General features: G+C 43.4%; 1 protein-coding gene across 1 annotated transcript in view; it reads left to right on the forward strand.

Moving 5' to 3' along the window:
* The first annotated feature begins 228 nt into the window (after window positions 1-228).
* The window catches only part of LOC124555481 (exopolyphosphatase PRUNE1-like), a 158379-nt gene continuing 142615 nt past the window's right edge, over window positions 229-15992 (forward strand). Inside the window, exons 1-2 of the mRNA XM_047129405.1 lie at window positions 229-383; window positions 1362-1603. Of these exons, the coding sequence (XP_046985361.1) occupies window positions 354-383; window positions 1362-1603 (272 nt within the window). The 5' untranslated portion in view covers window positions 229-353. The remainder of the gene's footprint in view (window positions 384-1361; window positions 1604-15992) is intronic.

The raw sequence follows: 15992 nt of genomic DNA on the forward strand, positions 1-15992 counted from the left end.
AGTTACAGGAGCGCTTACACGGTAGTGGGAGACTGTGAATGAGGCCGACAAGTTAAACGGCCTATCTGATTGTCATGTTAGTTTTCATGACAGAGATCGAGGAGGGTGTCTCCAATAGAGCAATTGATTGGTTGGTGTCACTAGTAGGCTATGCCAGTTCGTCGGTGGACGGTTACATATGCAAGTTTTCGTTGCCTGGAAAAAAGCGGCTTGGTGTCAATTGAAATGTCTATCGTGGATTTGAAGATCTTTGACAACGTGTGCGGTTTTCAAATTTAGTCTGCGAAATTGTTGCCGGTTTGAAGGGTTGTATGTTGGCGTGATTGAAGAAATATTCTACAACTTTGGGAAAAATGGCTTGGCAATTCGTAGGTGAAGCAGCGGTAAGAGTGCTTAACATTTTTAATGTACAGATTTTAGTGAGCACTTACTGAGTTCTGTTTCATGTATTAACAGCGATTATTGAGGATTGTTGTCCAGTCAAAGCAAGTTTTTATTTTTTTGCAATATTATGTATAAAATGACAGTGCTTAATGGTTTGGAGAACTCTTACCTAATACCTCCAGTAGGTTTGTTTGCGAGTAGATATTGTATTATTTTATTGAATTTACCTCTTACCCCTGTCTGTAATGCATGGCGTGCTAGCTACTTTAGGATTTCCGGTGGCAGCAAGTGTTGTGAAGTAAGACAGTTAATAACCTTGGCCATTGTTTAACTGCAGTCTAGGCGTCAATATTGTGTGTTAAAAGGATGTGTGAGTGTGTGTCTTGGCAGCGCTTCTTTAAGCAGCCCAAGTATAGGACACTGTCGTTCAAACTCGGTTTGCAGGCAGCGACGGACAACACTATAAATGCTGAAAAAAATCTGGACCCGATCACAGGGACACTGACAAGGAATAGTATTTGTAGTGATTCACAAACATTAGTGCTTGCTGTGGGAAATCTTACATGTAGTCACTTATAACGGCCTATCTTAGTGTGTACAAAAATGATACATTTGATTATTCTTGCGACGTTTCCGTGATACATAGTTTTGCCAAAGCAGTGTGCATCTGTATCCCAAATTGTAGTAAGACACGATTGGGGGTATCCGCCACATTTCATAACTTATTTAATGCATGGTTCATGCCATATGATGGTCTTAGTTGATCATAGTAGGCCGTAGCAATTTGAGAGTTGGCACATCTAAGCTTGGTGTTGGTCGGCACAGCCAGTGTTCTGGAGTTTTTGATTTTTGTTCTGTTGTCTGGTATACCTCCATGGTTTTTCATATCTGTAATTGAAACTTCTTCAAATAATTTTGTTTGAATTTTAATTTAGGTACATTTCTAAATAGTATATTCATTTTGTTTTGAACTTTAGAAGCTGCAACTTGGGGCACTACAAAAAGTTAGGATCATAATGGGCAATGAATCGTGTGATCTGGATTCAGCCGCTTCTGCCCTTGCGTATGCCTACCTCCAAAACTGTATGGCAAACAGAAATCCTAATATTGGTACGGTAATACCAATCCTAAATATTCCTCAGGAAGATTTTATCCTGAAGACAGAAGTTTGTTATTATCTTAAAAAGTGTGGTGTTCCACTCGGAAACCTGTTTTTCAGGTAAGTTGGAAAACTTATGTTCATAATTATTTTATGCTATATACAACACAAAGATATTGAATATTGTTACAAATCCTGTAAATTGTGGACCAACTACGAAGTGTGAGGTTACCGAGAGCTGCAGGTTTCAGATTGATTTAGTGATCATAGTTGGCCTTACATTTGGGAAATTGTTAGAAAAAGGAAAAGTACTGAATATTGATACCACCAGTCTGCTGTGACCCATAAAGTCGTTGAAGTTCCAAACATCAGCTACTAATTGAAATCCAGTGTGCATGAAATACTCGCGAATTGTAGTTATGCCAGTGACATCACAGCCAAACTCCCACTGTTCAAACTAATGTAGACTTTGGTTTATTTTACATATCAGTGTCACCACAACCTACATTTCTAAAAATATAGAAGCAAAAGAAACACTTCCACTGTTTGAACACTGTTCATGTATAATGTAACAGGTCAAATCTGATATCCTTATTGGGAGGTTCAGCCCACTCAGTGGGAAAGACTGGCTCTGTTAACTGAATGAGTGTTACACTTTAACCCTCTAAAAACTGCCATAAAACTCTAGGTGCACAGTAGAAAACTGGTTTGAGGAAAAATATTGATATGATACTTCAGGATCATCACATACATGCAGTGTTGGGCAGAACCCTGGGTTCAACAGATAATGAGAACGTGCAGAAATAACTGAAGAATTTGGTGTCACATTCAGTGAAACTTAGACAAGTGGGGAAGAAAAAGTTGAGCATAAATGAAATGATTACCCAGCAAAGCAAACTGAAGAGATGGCTATGATGATAACACAGCCGTACTCTTTTAGAAGGAGAGGTGGGAGATAGTAACAGCATGAACTACGGTATTCTTAAGAGTGGAGAGCTATCAAGCGGTTTTTTTTACTCTGAAAGCTAGCAAGCTTTATTTCTTTTTGTGTGTCCCACGTTGACGACTAAACACTTCTGCTTTTCACCTGAGTGGTTTCCTTTACTCCTAAAGAATGTATGCAGGACTAATATGTCACTGCAAGACATTGGTTGTACTCTCTGGTAGACCCTTAGAGCATAGCATGCTACTGACATTATTTTTTGCCGGTATCTGTGCAAGTTTATTCCGTGTTGGTTGAAGATCAAGTCGTCCCTAAAATCTTGTTTTTTTTTTTTTTACACAGTCTACAGAGTATTTCACAATTCCTATTACAGGCTTGTTGGAGTTGTAGGGGTGATTGTGGTCTATTAAATTTTGTTACGAACCCATCTCTAAGTATGTACCATTTGGCTGTAAGATAAATTGAAAATTGGATCACTTTCTAACTGCCCACATCAGGGTATGCAGATAGTGGAGACAATGAAGTTTGACCTGTGTACGCTACAAGAGCCCATGGCATGGGTGATGTTTAGAGTACTTGATGTCGGGTTCTCTTCTGTGTGATAAAGGACACCCTCTTCAATATTTTGAGTGCAGGAGATCTGTGGAGCAACAGTCAACCCTAACAGTAGCGAACATAACAGATTTTCAGAGCTGTTGTATATAATTTATTTTGCGAGAACTGTGTCTACAGCTTGAGTGCAGCGTGGGGAGGAGTGGGCAGAATGCTCAATGATATCCAAATGCGATCCAATGCTGTAGTGTCTTGAGTAGCAGTTCTTTTTTCAGTGTTGTGTAGTAGCATTCTTCAGAGGTCAGACAAACAATAGTTGGACAAATTGCTATCTGATTTGATGCTGGTAGGAAACTCATTTGTGCAGTTCGATTTATTCAGTGTAAGGAAAGGCCCAAGTATTCTGGTGAAACAGAGATAATTGTTTGGATAATTTAATATATTGCATGAGAATTTATGATCAGATCCTGATAAATTCACTGAATGCATGAAAATATCTGTCTCTGTGTTTGATTGCTAATTTCCATGGAACTGTGTCACTAAAGGAAAAAGTTACCTTCAGATAAATGAAATCAAGAATGTTTTATTTTAAGTGGAAAATAGTATTACATAATTTAAATAAGTTTGACTTACCAATACTGTACAAAACTTTTATGTTTTACATTCAGAGAAGAGGCTTTTGTTGTCCTGCAGTTTTGTGGGTTGGGCCAAACCTGTTGTTAGCTTTATTATCTGGCAATAATGAATAGAGGGATAATGATTGTTTATTTACAGTTTTCCCTGCCAGTGTAGTATGTGGTTTAAGACTAATGCTGATCTTTGTAATGTCATATTAACATTGTTTGTCAAGGCAGTAAAAAATATTTAGAGGTATCTGAAACCAGTTTTCAAAAGTGCACTTGGCATGAGGTCTGCAATACAGATAGTGCTGGTTGTGAATTGGTTGAGAATGCAGTTTGTAATTCTGCAACAGTAACATAATGTTTAGTTACCAGATCCATTAGATGTCCAAATCAGAATGAAGGTAAGAGGAATTAAAGATAAATATTGTTTCTTCCATAAATGTTGTTATCCAATTATAAGTATCAGAATACAAGCAAATGCATATTAATTAAAACTGGCTTACGCTCTCAGACAAGAAGTGAAGTACCCAGAAGGCACAGTAGGATGTCAGTGTGATTTTATACACCAGACAATAGACAAGTATACAAGTGCAGTTATCTGTGACAGGCAGAATGGCTACCGCAGAGTGCATTAGTGTTTATTGAACCTGACAAGGAATATAAGGTGAAAGAGCAGCATTAGATGTGAAGAATAGGGTTGTACCACGTACTTGTGTGGCAGCATTGTCAGGTGAAAGAGCAGCATTTGATCGTATTGATCACTGTAAAGAACAGGATTGTGCCATGTGGTCATGTGCGGCAGCATTGTAAGCACCAGACAGAACTGGGAAGGAGCATCATTGTGGGTCTCTATTTGGGCAGTTGGTCATATTTTGTAATATCCGAATGCCTCAGATTGACAGCACAGTCATCATAAAGGTTCTGGTTGACCACACCCGACCGCAATGGAGGATTGCCATATTGTGCACCAAGCACACTGTAACCACTTCACATCTGTGCCTCCCATTCGACAAGAAATAATGGACTCCCTGCAACATCCTGTGTCATACTGCATAGCCCAACTCTGTAGTAGTGCCATGATCAGGAAGCATGGACAGCTGATGAGTGGTGTCGCATTGTGTTCAACATTGTGCACTACCCCAGATATATCGAGTGAGGTGGCGCAGTGGCTAGCACACTGGACTCGCATTCGGGAGGACGACGGCTCAATCCCTCTTCCGGCCATCCTGATTTAGGTTTTCCATGATTTCCCAGACCGATGACCTCGCTGTCTGGTCTCCTCCCCCAAAACAACCCAACTACCCCAGATAATAATCATCAGTGAGCATGTTGGCGACCTAGTGAGAGGTCCCATTCTTCCGGTGTTTTGGGTAGGCACAGTGGTGTCACTGCTGGCATTGTGGTGCGGGGAGCCATCTGGTATGACTTAAGGTCTCAGCAGGTTGTGATTGATGGGACACTCATGGCACAGTGGTGTCAGACTTCTGTGTTTCCATATATAATCTCTCACGTGACAGTATCGTAGTGCCGTTTTTCAAGAGGACAGTGCTTGTCTATGCATGGCCTGTGCCATTGCTCATTCATAAGAGGCACATGTCACTATGAACTGTCTGTGTGATGTTGAGGTACTCTCATGACCAGATATGTCCTTAGATCTGTCGCTGATGGAACATGTGTGGGACCAGCTCAGATGTTAACTCCGTCTCAGGGTGAGTATACTAGTTCCAACAATATTGTGGGTCAGCTTGCCTCAGAAGAGGATACAGTGGTTTCAACACCCTTCCCAGTCAAATCTGTGCATTCATCCTGGCCAAAGGGGGTGAGATGTAACACTAAATGGGTTCGTACTGTCAAATTCTTCCTAAATTTTACTGTTTTGTAATCAATGAAATAACATCACATACCGTCTCAACCCCTGAAGTTTAGTTTCCTCCTCCTCTCCTGGGTGCTTCACTTTCTTGTCAGGCAGTGTATTTAAAATTTAACAAGCAGCACTACTTAAATGCAGTGGTTTGAGAGGTTATAACTGTAAACTTAGAAATGTTTTCTAAAGGTAATCTGTGCATAGGCTACGAAGAAAATTTTCACACATGCTGTTTAATCAAACTATCAGTTGGCTGTTAACTTCTTACTGCCATAAGATTTAAAGCATATGTGCTTCAGAAATATTTTCTGTGTGAATGAAGGTAGAAACTTCCAGTAAATATTAACTTGTGCATGGAAACTAAAAGTCTACCTCTGTGCCACTTTAAAGCTGGCAGTTCGTATGATTGCTTGTAGGGATGTCTCTGCTACAACTAGTTTGTTTGTTCATTACCCTATGTGCATTATGTAAGATAACAATAACACAGCAACAAAAGTCCATCTGCATTCTTGATTTTGATAGGTGAAATTCAGTAACAAGTGTGTGCTGTGATTTATGTCAAGAATATGGCATTGCACCTCCTATAGCTCAAGGCATTTGTCCATGACACAAGCAGATTCAGATGCTGGTTATTAATGCAAGAGGAGAACTATTGGTTTCCCATGTATGCTTATTTTCAATAAAATGCGCACTCACTCACACTCTGTACAGAGTGTTAAGTTTTCTGTGATGCAGATGCCATGGCATGTGGACAGATTAGATTAATACTTGTTCCATAGATCATGAATACGACACTTTGTAATGATGTAGTATGTGTCAGTTTAACAAAAGGTTTCTGTATGTGCCATAATTCAAGGTTTTCTTCATTGCAATTTTTATTTATTTTTTTAGTTGTAAGATTTCGAATTTATATCTAACAATCCATTTGCTGAGTAGGAAGAGTTATCATTGAGAAGATATTTTAATTTGTTTTTAAATAGTGGTTGGCGATCTATCAGACTTTTGATGCCATCTGGTAGGCTAGGTGACCAAACATTTTTGTGGCTATAATTCACCCCTTTCTGTGCCGAAGTTAGATTTAACCCAAAGTAGAGAAGATCATCCTTTCTCCTAGTGTGGAAGCTATGCACATTGCTATTGCTTTTGAATTAGGTTTGGTTGTTAATAACAAATATCATAACTATGAGAGAGAGAGGTGTGTGTGGGGGGGGGGGGGGGGGTTTGCGAAGCTACTGTGAGTATTCTTAATTCTTCAAATAAATGTCTACAAGATGATCTTGGCTGGGTTTCAACTATTATTCTGATTACATGCTTTTATGTAATGAATACTTCTTTCCTTAACCCATAGTATGATGTCATACAAAAGCAGTGAATGGAAACAAGCATATTAAGCTAATTTACGTACATGTTCATTGCCAAAATTTGCTTTGATGCTAGTAGTATAAGTAACTGAACGCACATGTTGCTACAGATCATCAATGTGTTTCTTCCAGTTCAGTCTGTCATCAATCCACACACCCGAAAATTTGGAATATTCTACCTTAGAGCTACAGACTTTTGTTCAAAATCTACATTTGTTAATGGTATTATGCCGTTTACTGAACAGAACTGAACAGAACTGTATATACTTTTTAAATTTTATGAGACTCCATTTGCAGAGAACCACGTAAAAAATTTCTGAAAGATATTATTTAAAATTTTGTCAGCTAGTTCTTGTTTGTTGGATGTGATTAATATACCTGTATCACTAGCAAAAAGTATTAGCTTTGCATCTTCTTGAATAGAGTGGTAAGTCATTAATATATATTAGGAACAATAAGGGGCCCAAGACTGAACCTTATGGAACCCCATTCTTGACATCTCCCCAGTTTGAGAAATCTGCTGATTTTTGCACATCATGTGGACAGTTTATTTCAACCTTCTGTACTCTTCCAGTTATATGTGAATTGCATCCTGGATTTTCCATTGTTAAATATGAGTTAAATCATTTGTGCATTGCCCCACTCGTACCACAATACTTAAGCTTATCTAGAAGAATTCCATGATTTACACAATCAAAAGACTTTGAGAGATCACAGAAAATCCAAATTGGTGATGTTCAGTTATTCAGAGCATTTAATATTTGATGAGTGAAAGCATATATAGCGTTTTCTGTTGAAAAGCCTTTCTGAAAACCAAATTGGCATTTTGTTAGTACTTTATTTTTACAAATATGTGAAGGTACTCTTGAATACATTACTTTCCAAGAATTTTCGACAAAGCTGTCAGAAGTGAGATTGGGCGGTAGTTGTTGGCATAAGACCTATCCCCCTTTTTATGCAATGGTTTAACAATAGAATGTTTCAGTCTATCAGGAAAAATGCTCGGTTTTGGTGAACTATTGCATATGTGGCTGAGGATCCTTCTTTCCTGTTGGGAACAAGCTTTTAGTACTTTGTTGGAGATGCCATCAGTTCTACATGACCTTTCACTTTTGAGTGAGTTCATTATTTTCCTCACTTCAGTTGGAGAGCTGGTAGAATTTCAATTTTATCAAATTGCATAGGTCGTGCCTATTCCATATATAGCTTTGCCTTTTCTAATGGACATCTGTATCCTGTTTTCTCCACAGCATTTAAAAAATGAATATTAAAAATATTTTCAGCCTCTGACCTTTTGTTAATAATTTTTTCATTCGCTTTGATGATAATGTAGTCTTCCTGTTCTGCTGATTGCTCTGTTTTCCTTTCAACAATATTCCTAATTGTTTTAATTTTATTATCAGAGTTGCTAATCTGAGACATAATACACATGCTTCTGGACTTTTTAATAACTTTCCTTAATATAGTACTGTAGTTTTTGTAATATTTGACTGTTTCTGGGTCATTACTCTTTCTTGCTATTAGATACATTTCCCTTTCCCAGTTAAGATATTTTTCTCTCTTTAGTAAGCCATGGGTTTTACATGGTTTCTTACAATTATATTTCACTGTTTTCTTGGGGAAAATACTTAGAAATGTGTCATGAAATAAGTTATACTTTTAATTAGCATCAGGTTCCCAATACACCTCATTCCAGTCTTAACTGCTGCAAGCTTTCCCTTGTGGCGACCATTGACCAAGTCGCGTGTAATATCTTTGTTTTGGCGAACTCTTCACGGCAGTCTGTGGCCATGTGCGAAAGAGAACACAGATGGACAGAGAATCAAGAATGAGTAGTAAGATAGTGCTTATTAAATGTAGTATAGTGTGCATCATTGGATTCGGCAATCCTACAATGCTAAACCTATACTGGTGACCCCGAATTTTGTTCGCGAGTGTTACAACGAACTCTCGTACCATCGAGCGGTACACAATGGATCGCTTACTGCCCACTACACCGCACACATGCCAACTGAATTTTCCAGTGGACGCTTCGGCATGGTTTTCCAATTATCCACCTTGTGTTCGCAATAGTTCGATGCAGTTCCCGAACACACCGACTAGCTGTACTCAAAAGGACAGTGCTTCCACATTCCCACATCCAAGTGTGCTGGCATCAGGTGTGAACAATAACTTTTCGTTACCCTACATGAGTCAGCAGTCGTATGGCAGTGTTCTGTTTTACACGCACAAAACTTTGAATGTGAAATTTTTACGTTGAATGTGAACTTTCCACATGTTCAGAGTGCTTAACAATAGCTGACAAAATGTGCTCAAACCCCAGTGGCTATGTTTACGGGTTTCCCAAGTGCCAACGTGAACTTTCCACCTAAATCAGTGGTGGTACAAATCAAGCTGGATGCTCTAGACAGGAAATTTCATGTTTATTCCGGAACTCCAGATCCCCGTCGCAGCTCTGGCGTCATCTCTGTGCCATGATAGACACACATCACATGCCAGACTTTACACTTTGGTCCATCTGGTTGCTCAAACTTCCTCCGGAAGTTCAAATTAAACTTCTCCATGTAACTTCAGCCCCACTAGACGCCAAACTAAAGATCAGAGACAAGGTTTACAACATTCTGCCTGCCCTGCATGCCCCCCCTCCCCCCCTTTCTCAGGCGGCCCTCAGGCCTCAGGGGTTGGCACACCTGAGCGACAGCTTCCATCATGCAGTACAGAGTGAGCATGACTCGCTCCGCGCATGCGCATGTACCCAACGCCACCTGGCAGCCGCCGCCATAACTCCTCTCCTACCAGCACTACTGCAACACCGCAGAGGAACCTACAAACAAGACCCCCTCCACTGCTGCTTCGACCTCAGCCAGCGCGACTTCCATTCCCGCTTTGGTGACGCGGCTAAGAAATGTCATTCTCCATGCGCTTTCCCAAACTAATAATGTGACCCAATTCAGGCGCTACGGACCGTGTTGCATTGCACAGACGCCTATCACTTAATACTTCATCATCTCATGCGCCAGGACTCTTATACGTGAAAGACACAGTGTCTTGCATTTCATTTCTAGTGGACACGGGGGCCGAGGTTAGTGTGATACCTTTGTCTGCAGGTTTTAAATTTGAGCATCAGCCTTGCCCCCCTCCCCCGCTTCGAGCCCCAATAAGTCCCTGATCCAATCTCATGGAATAACTAATTTAAGCCTTAAACTGCAGGACATTAATACCCCGTTACTGTGGACTTTCGTTATCGCGGAGGTGGATGAACCCGTACTCAGGGTAGATTTTCTCTTAGCCCACGCACTGTCATCCAACCTGCAATGAGATACACTAACCTTTAACTCGATAGACTGTATCACCGGTTCAGGTATCTCTTCCCTCTCATCCGAGAGCGACACTCTGTTGTGTGAGCTAGCTGAAACTGCTGTTGCAGTGCTCTCTCTTAGATCACACAACAATGAACTTCAGGACAGCAGTGAAGTCCTCCACTTATGCATCGCCGCCGTGCAAGCCAAGCTCACGGATGCTCGTAAACAGATTGCCCAGCTGTCGCACACAGCCACACTCTCAACCCCCGCACTGCTTCCTCGCACCTGCTGCCGACGCCGCGTGACATTTCTACTGCCAGACATAAGCTGTTTCCACAACACTACCAAGTACCCCACCGAGCTCTACGACAAGGTCTACCAGTGGATCACTGCCACTGCTGCTGACCTGCCGGCCTGGGACACACAAGCTTGTCCATTACAGGTTAGTCATAGTGCATCGGGTGCATGTCTATCATCACCATCCATGTTAGTGATCAACAGTGGTACTGTCCACAGAATCAATACCACAGGAGGCCCACCGGTACGTGCAAAGGCTAGGCGTTTAAATCCGGAGAAACTTAAACGCGACAAAGCTGTTATTCAGGAACTTTTAGATAGTAAGACTATTCGCCCTTCTAATAGTTGGTCGTCATCCATTCATTTGGTGCCCAAGAAAGATGACACTTTCCGCCTCTGTGGTGCCTGTCGGGTGCTTAACACCAGAAGAATTCTAGATAATTATCCCGCCCCAAATATTCAAGACTTTGCTTCCCAACTGCACAGGGCATAAATTTTCAGTGTAATTGACTGTCACAAGGCGTACCACAAACTGCCAATGGCACCAGAGGACGTTGAAAAAACCGCTATCACCACCTCATTTGGGTTGTTAGTGTATTTGTTTATGCCGTTCAGCCTTAAAAATGCTGCATAGACGTGGCATTGGTTCATCGACTCGTTGGTTGGAAAACTGGACTTTGCATATGCCTACCTGGACGACTTGTTAGTTTTTTCTTTCACCCTCGAGGAACATGAACTCCATTTAAATACAGTGTTCCAGCTATTAAAAGGAAACAGTGTCACAGTGAACAATGCTAAGTCACAACTCCGCCTCACTAGTGTCACTTTTCTGGGCCACTGGGTTTATACTGATGGTATCTGCCCCCTACCCGAACGGGTCGAGGCCATTAGTATGGTGCCTTTGCCCAAAGATATACAGGGCCTCTGCCGCTTCCTTGGAACAGTAAATTACTACTGCAGACACAGCCCCCACTCTGGTGACATACAAGCCCCACTGACGGATGCTCTCGCATAAAAAAAACACTTTAGGGTCTCGGACAGTCATGTGAACTCCAGATATGCGTCACGCATTCGATAACGTAAAGTCAGCCTTAAAGATAGCTGTTACGCTCTTTCACCCCATTCCTGGTGCTCCCATCTCACTTACATCAGATGCGAGTGATACAGCAGTGGGGGTGGTACTTAAGCAATCCATGGGTTCTGTTGTACAGCTGCTCAGATTTTTCTCCCACAAACTGTCCGCTTCCCAACGTAAATGGCCGACCTTTGACCAGTAACTGTTTGCCATTTATGCTGATATCAAATACACTCCTGGAAATTGAAATAAGAACACCGTGAATTCATTGTCCCAGGAAGGGGAAACTTTATTGACACATTCCTGGGGTCAGATACATCACATGATCACACTGACAGAACCACAGGCACATAGACACAGGCAACAGAGCATGCACAATGTCGGCACTAGTACAGTGAATATCCACCTTTCGCAGCAATGCAGGCTGCTATTCTCCCATGGAGACGATCGTAGAGATGCTGGATGTAGTCCTTTGGAACGGCTTGCCATGCCATTTCCACCTGGCGCCTCAGTTGGACCAGCGTTCGTGCTGGACGTGCAGACCGCGTGAGACGACGCTTCATCCAGTCCCAAACATGCTCAATGGGGGACAGATCCGGAGATCTTGCTGGCCAGGATAGTTGACTTACACCTTCTAGAGCACGTTGGGTGGCACGGGATACATGCGGACGTGCATTGTCCTGTTGGAACAGCAAGTTCCCTTGCCGGTCTAGGAATGGTAGAACGATGGGTTCGATGACGGTTTGGATGTACCGTGCACTATTCAGTGTCCCCTCGACGATCACCAGTGGTGTACGGCCAGTGTAGGAGATCGCTCCCCACACCATGATGCCGGGTGTTGGCCCTGTGTGCCTCGGTCGTATGCAGTCCTGATTGTGGCGCTCACCTGCACGGCGTCAAACACGCATTCGACCATCATTGGCACCAAGGCAGAAGCGACTCTCATCGCTGAAGACGACACGTCTCCATTCGTCCCTCCATTCACGCCTGTCGCGACACCACTGGAGGCGGGCTGCACGATGTTGGGGCGTGAGCGGAAGACGGCCTAACGGTGTGCGGGACCGTAGCCCAGCTTCATGGAGACGGTTGCGAATGGTCCTCGCCGATACCCCAGGAGCAACAGTGTCCCTAATTTGCTGGGAAGTGGCGGTGCGATCCCCTACGGCACTGCGTAGGATCCTACGGTCTTGGCGTGCATCCGTGCGCCGCTGCGGTCCGGTGCCAGGTCGACGGGCACGTGCACCTTCCGCCGACCACTGGCGACAACATCGATGTACTGTGGAGACCTCACGCCCCACGTGTTGAGCAATTCGGCGGTACTTCCACCCGGCCTCCCGCATGCCCACTATACGCCCTCGCTCAAAGTCCGTCAACTGCACATACGGTTCACGTCCACGCTGTCGCGGCATGCTACCAGTGTTAAAGACTGCGATGGAGCTCCGTATGCCACGGCAAACTGGCTGACACTGACGGCGGCGGTGCACAAATGCTGCGCAGCTAGCGCCATTCGACGGCCAACCCCGCGGTTCCTGGTGTGTCCGCTGTGCCGTGCGTGTGATCATTGCTTGTACAGCCCTCTCGCAGTGTCCGGAGCAAGTATGGTGGGTCTGACACACCGGTGTCAATGTGTTCTTTTTTCCATTTCCAGGAGTGTATTTTCAAGACGATATCGAAGGTCGCCATCCTGTGGTATTTACCGACCACAAGCCATTGGTATATGCTTTCCGTAACCCAGACAAGGACTCATCCCCGAGACGTTTTCGGCATATGGACCTCATATGGACCGATTTTCCTCGCGTGTCGGTTTTATCTTCACGACTGGACCTCAGTGAACTCCCTAAATTGTAGACAGAGGACACTGACTCGATGCATTGCGCTCCGATGTTAAAACAGCACTCAAACTAGCTGGTGCGACATTTCAACAGGACGCATATGTCCGGTGATTTCCGCACCTCTCCGCTGGGACATTTTTAATAGTATCCATGACTTGGCACACCCTGGCATTTGCGCCACCACATGTCTGGTATCTGAACATTTTGTTTGGCCAGGGGTCGCAGTTTGGCACGAGCTAATGTGATGACTATCGACCAAGTCGCGTGTAATACCTTTGTTTTGGTGAGCTCTTTGCGGCAGTCTGTGGCCGCGCGCGAAAGAGTACACATCAAGAATGTATATAACTGTATATGTGTGCTTTTGAGTAATAAAATACTGCTTATTACACGTGGTATAGTGTGCATCATTGGATTCAGCAATCCTACAACACTAAACCCATACCCGAAGAGTTTCAATTTTTAAATTGTTAATTGAACACACATTTTGGAAGACTGTTTTACGTTACTATGTCAACTACTATAACTAGCTGTGCATCATGATCCGAAAGACAATTTTTAACAGGCTAATTTTATTTAATTAAATTTATGTTTGGTCTGTGAAAATATATATCAGTGTCCTGCTTTCGTATACTTCAAGAGTGCAAGAAGCAATAACTGATGTCTGGTTGAAGGAACTGGATAATACTTCAAGATCATTCTTCTCATCAAACTCTTTCAGAAGATCTACATTGAAATCCCCACAAATAATAATTTGCTTCCCTCTGTCTGACCAATACTAGTCCACCATTAAGTGCATTATTGATCACCTGAAGTGAAGTGTGTGTGTGTGTGTGTGTGTGTGTGTGTGTGTGTGTGTGTGTGTGTGTGTTAACATGATGTGTGGTCAACTCATCGTACACCTAAACCAATGTAACAAAGTGACTGGCAGTGAGTTGTTTAAGAGGCAGCTACTTCTGCAACAACCAACCAGAAAACATTCTTTGTCCTGTCATGTGTTTCTTGTTGTCATATTACTATGTGATGTGGTTGGCACATGTGGCCACTTACGTAATGGTTATGACAAGTTTTCATTATGTGTTTCGTGTCTCTATCGAACTAATTTTGTGACAGAATGTCTGATCCCCCTGCGGGTATGGGGGTTAGAATAGGCCCGAGGTATTCCTGCCTATCGTACGAGGCAACTAAAAGGAGTTTCACACATTTCGGCCTTTATGTGATCGTCCCCTGTAGGGTTTGACCTCCATTCTTCAAAATTTTCCCAAAGAGTGAGCCAATTGGGGAAGGGTGCTTTACAGGGTGCATCATGTCCATCATGCATTGAGATCTTTAGCCCACTTTGTCATTGTTGCATTGCAGTCGTGCCCATTCTCCATCTCTTGGGCGAGGACACCTTCCTGGGTGCGTTTTCCACCATACACTATGCAGTGTCGCTTTCTGCATCAGTGATGACCATGGACTTCTTTGCACCTGATATCCAGCATGGTAGGCAGTCTGTTGTGGTGGAGCCACCATGTACCCTATTGGTTGTAGCCCCCTGACCACACAGGGATCACTCTGCTGATGACTGCACTGTTAACTCCCCACATATGCCTAGGGGGTAGATGTCCATCCCCCTGGGGTATCGGGACTCCCAGCAGTGGCCATCCTGCCAGGTGGCCTTTGCTGCGGCTGGGTGGCACCTGTGGGGAGGGCCCCTGGTCGGAGTGAGTGGCATCAGGGTGGATGACGTGATGAAGCGTAGTACATCATCTCTTGCTGAAAAACCAACAGTCTCTAAGTGATCACGAGCTCAATTCAATGCACAGAAGTATGACCCCAAATAATTCCCCTCCAGGCCTCACTATTGGAGGAACCTCAGTCTAAGGATGGCAGCGATCTTATTCGCCACGGTACCTTGTATGTTCGAGAGCTGATTGGTCATCTTTCATGACGATGAAGCCTCAGTTTTTTGTTGAGCATTTAGAGGACAATTTTGGGGAGGTGGAGGGATTGTCCAAAATGAGGTCTGGGTCAGTCTTGATCAAAACGGCATCCTCTGCCCAGTCACGGACGTTACTCGCTTGTGACAAGCTGGGGGATGTTTCTGTAACCATCACACCCCATAAGAGCTTAAAAATGGTCAAGGGTATCATATTTCACAGGGACCTTGTTTTGCAGTCTGACGATGAGCTGCGCACCAATATAGAGCGGCGAGGTGTACATTTCTTCTTGCGTTTCCACCGGGGTCCGAAGGATAATCAGGTTGCCACCGGTGCCTTCATCTTGGCATTTGAGGGTGATACATTGCCCGAGAAGGTCAAGGTGATGGTCTACCACTGTAATGTAAAGCCCTATATCCCTCCCCCGATGCGGTGGTTTAAGAGTTGCATATGTCTTACCACTGTGCTTCAAGCATCATGTGCCGAGATTGTGGGCACCCATCATATCCCAATACTCCATGTGCACCGCCTCCCATCTGTGTCAACGGCGGAGAGCACCTTTCGCCTTGCTCGCCTGACTGCAGGATTATCGAGAAAGAAAGGAAAATCATGGGGTACAAGACCCTGGACAGACTGACCTAAACTGAGGCTAATAGAAAATTTGTGAATGCCTGCATCCTGTGCATATGACATCGTCTTACGCCACCGCTAAAACAGTTCCGGCACCATCAGCTCCGCCAA

This window comes from Schistocerca americana, chromosome X, assembly GCF_021461395.2.
Source record: "Schistocerca americana isolate TAMUIC-IGC-003095 chromosome X, iqSchAmer2.1, whole genome shotgun sequence".
Lineage (NCBI taxonomy): Eukaryota > Metazoa > Arthropoda > Insecta > Orthoptera > Acrididae > Schistocerca > Schistocerca americana.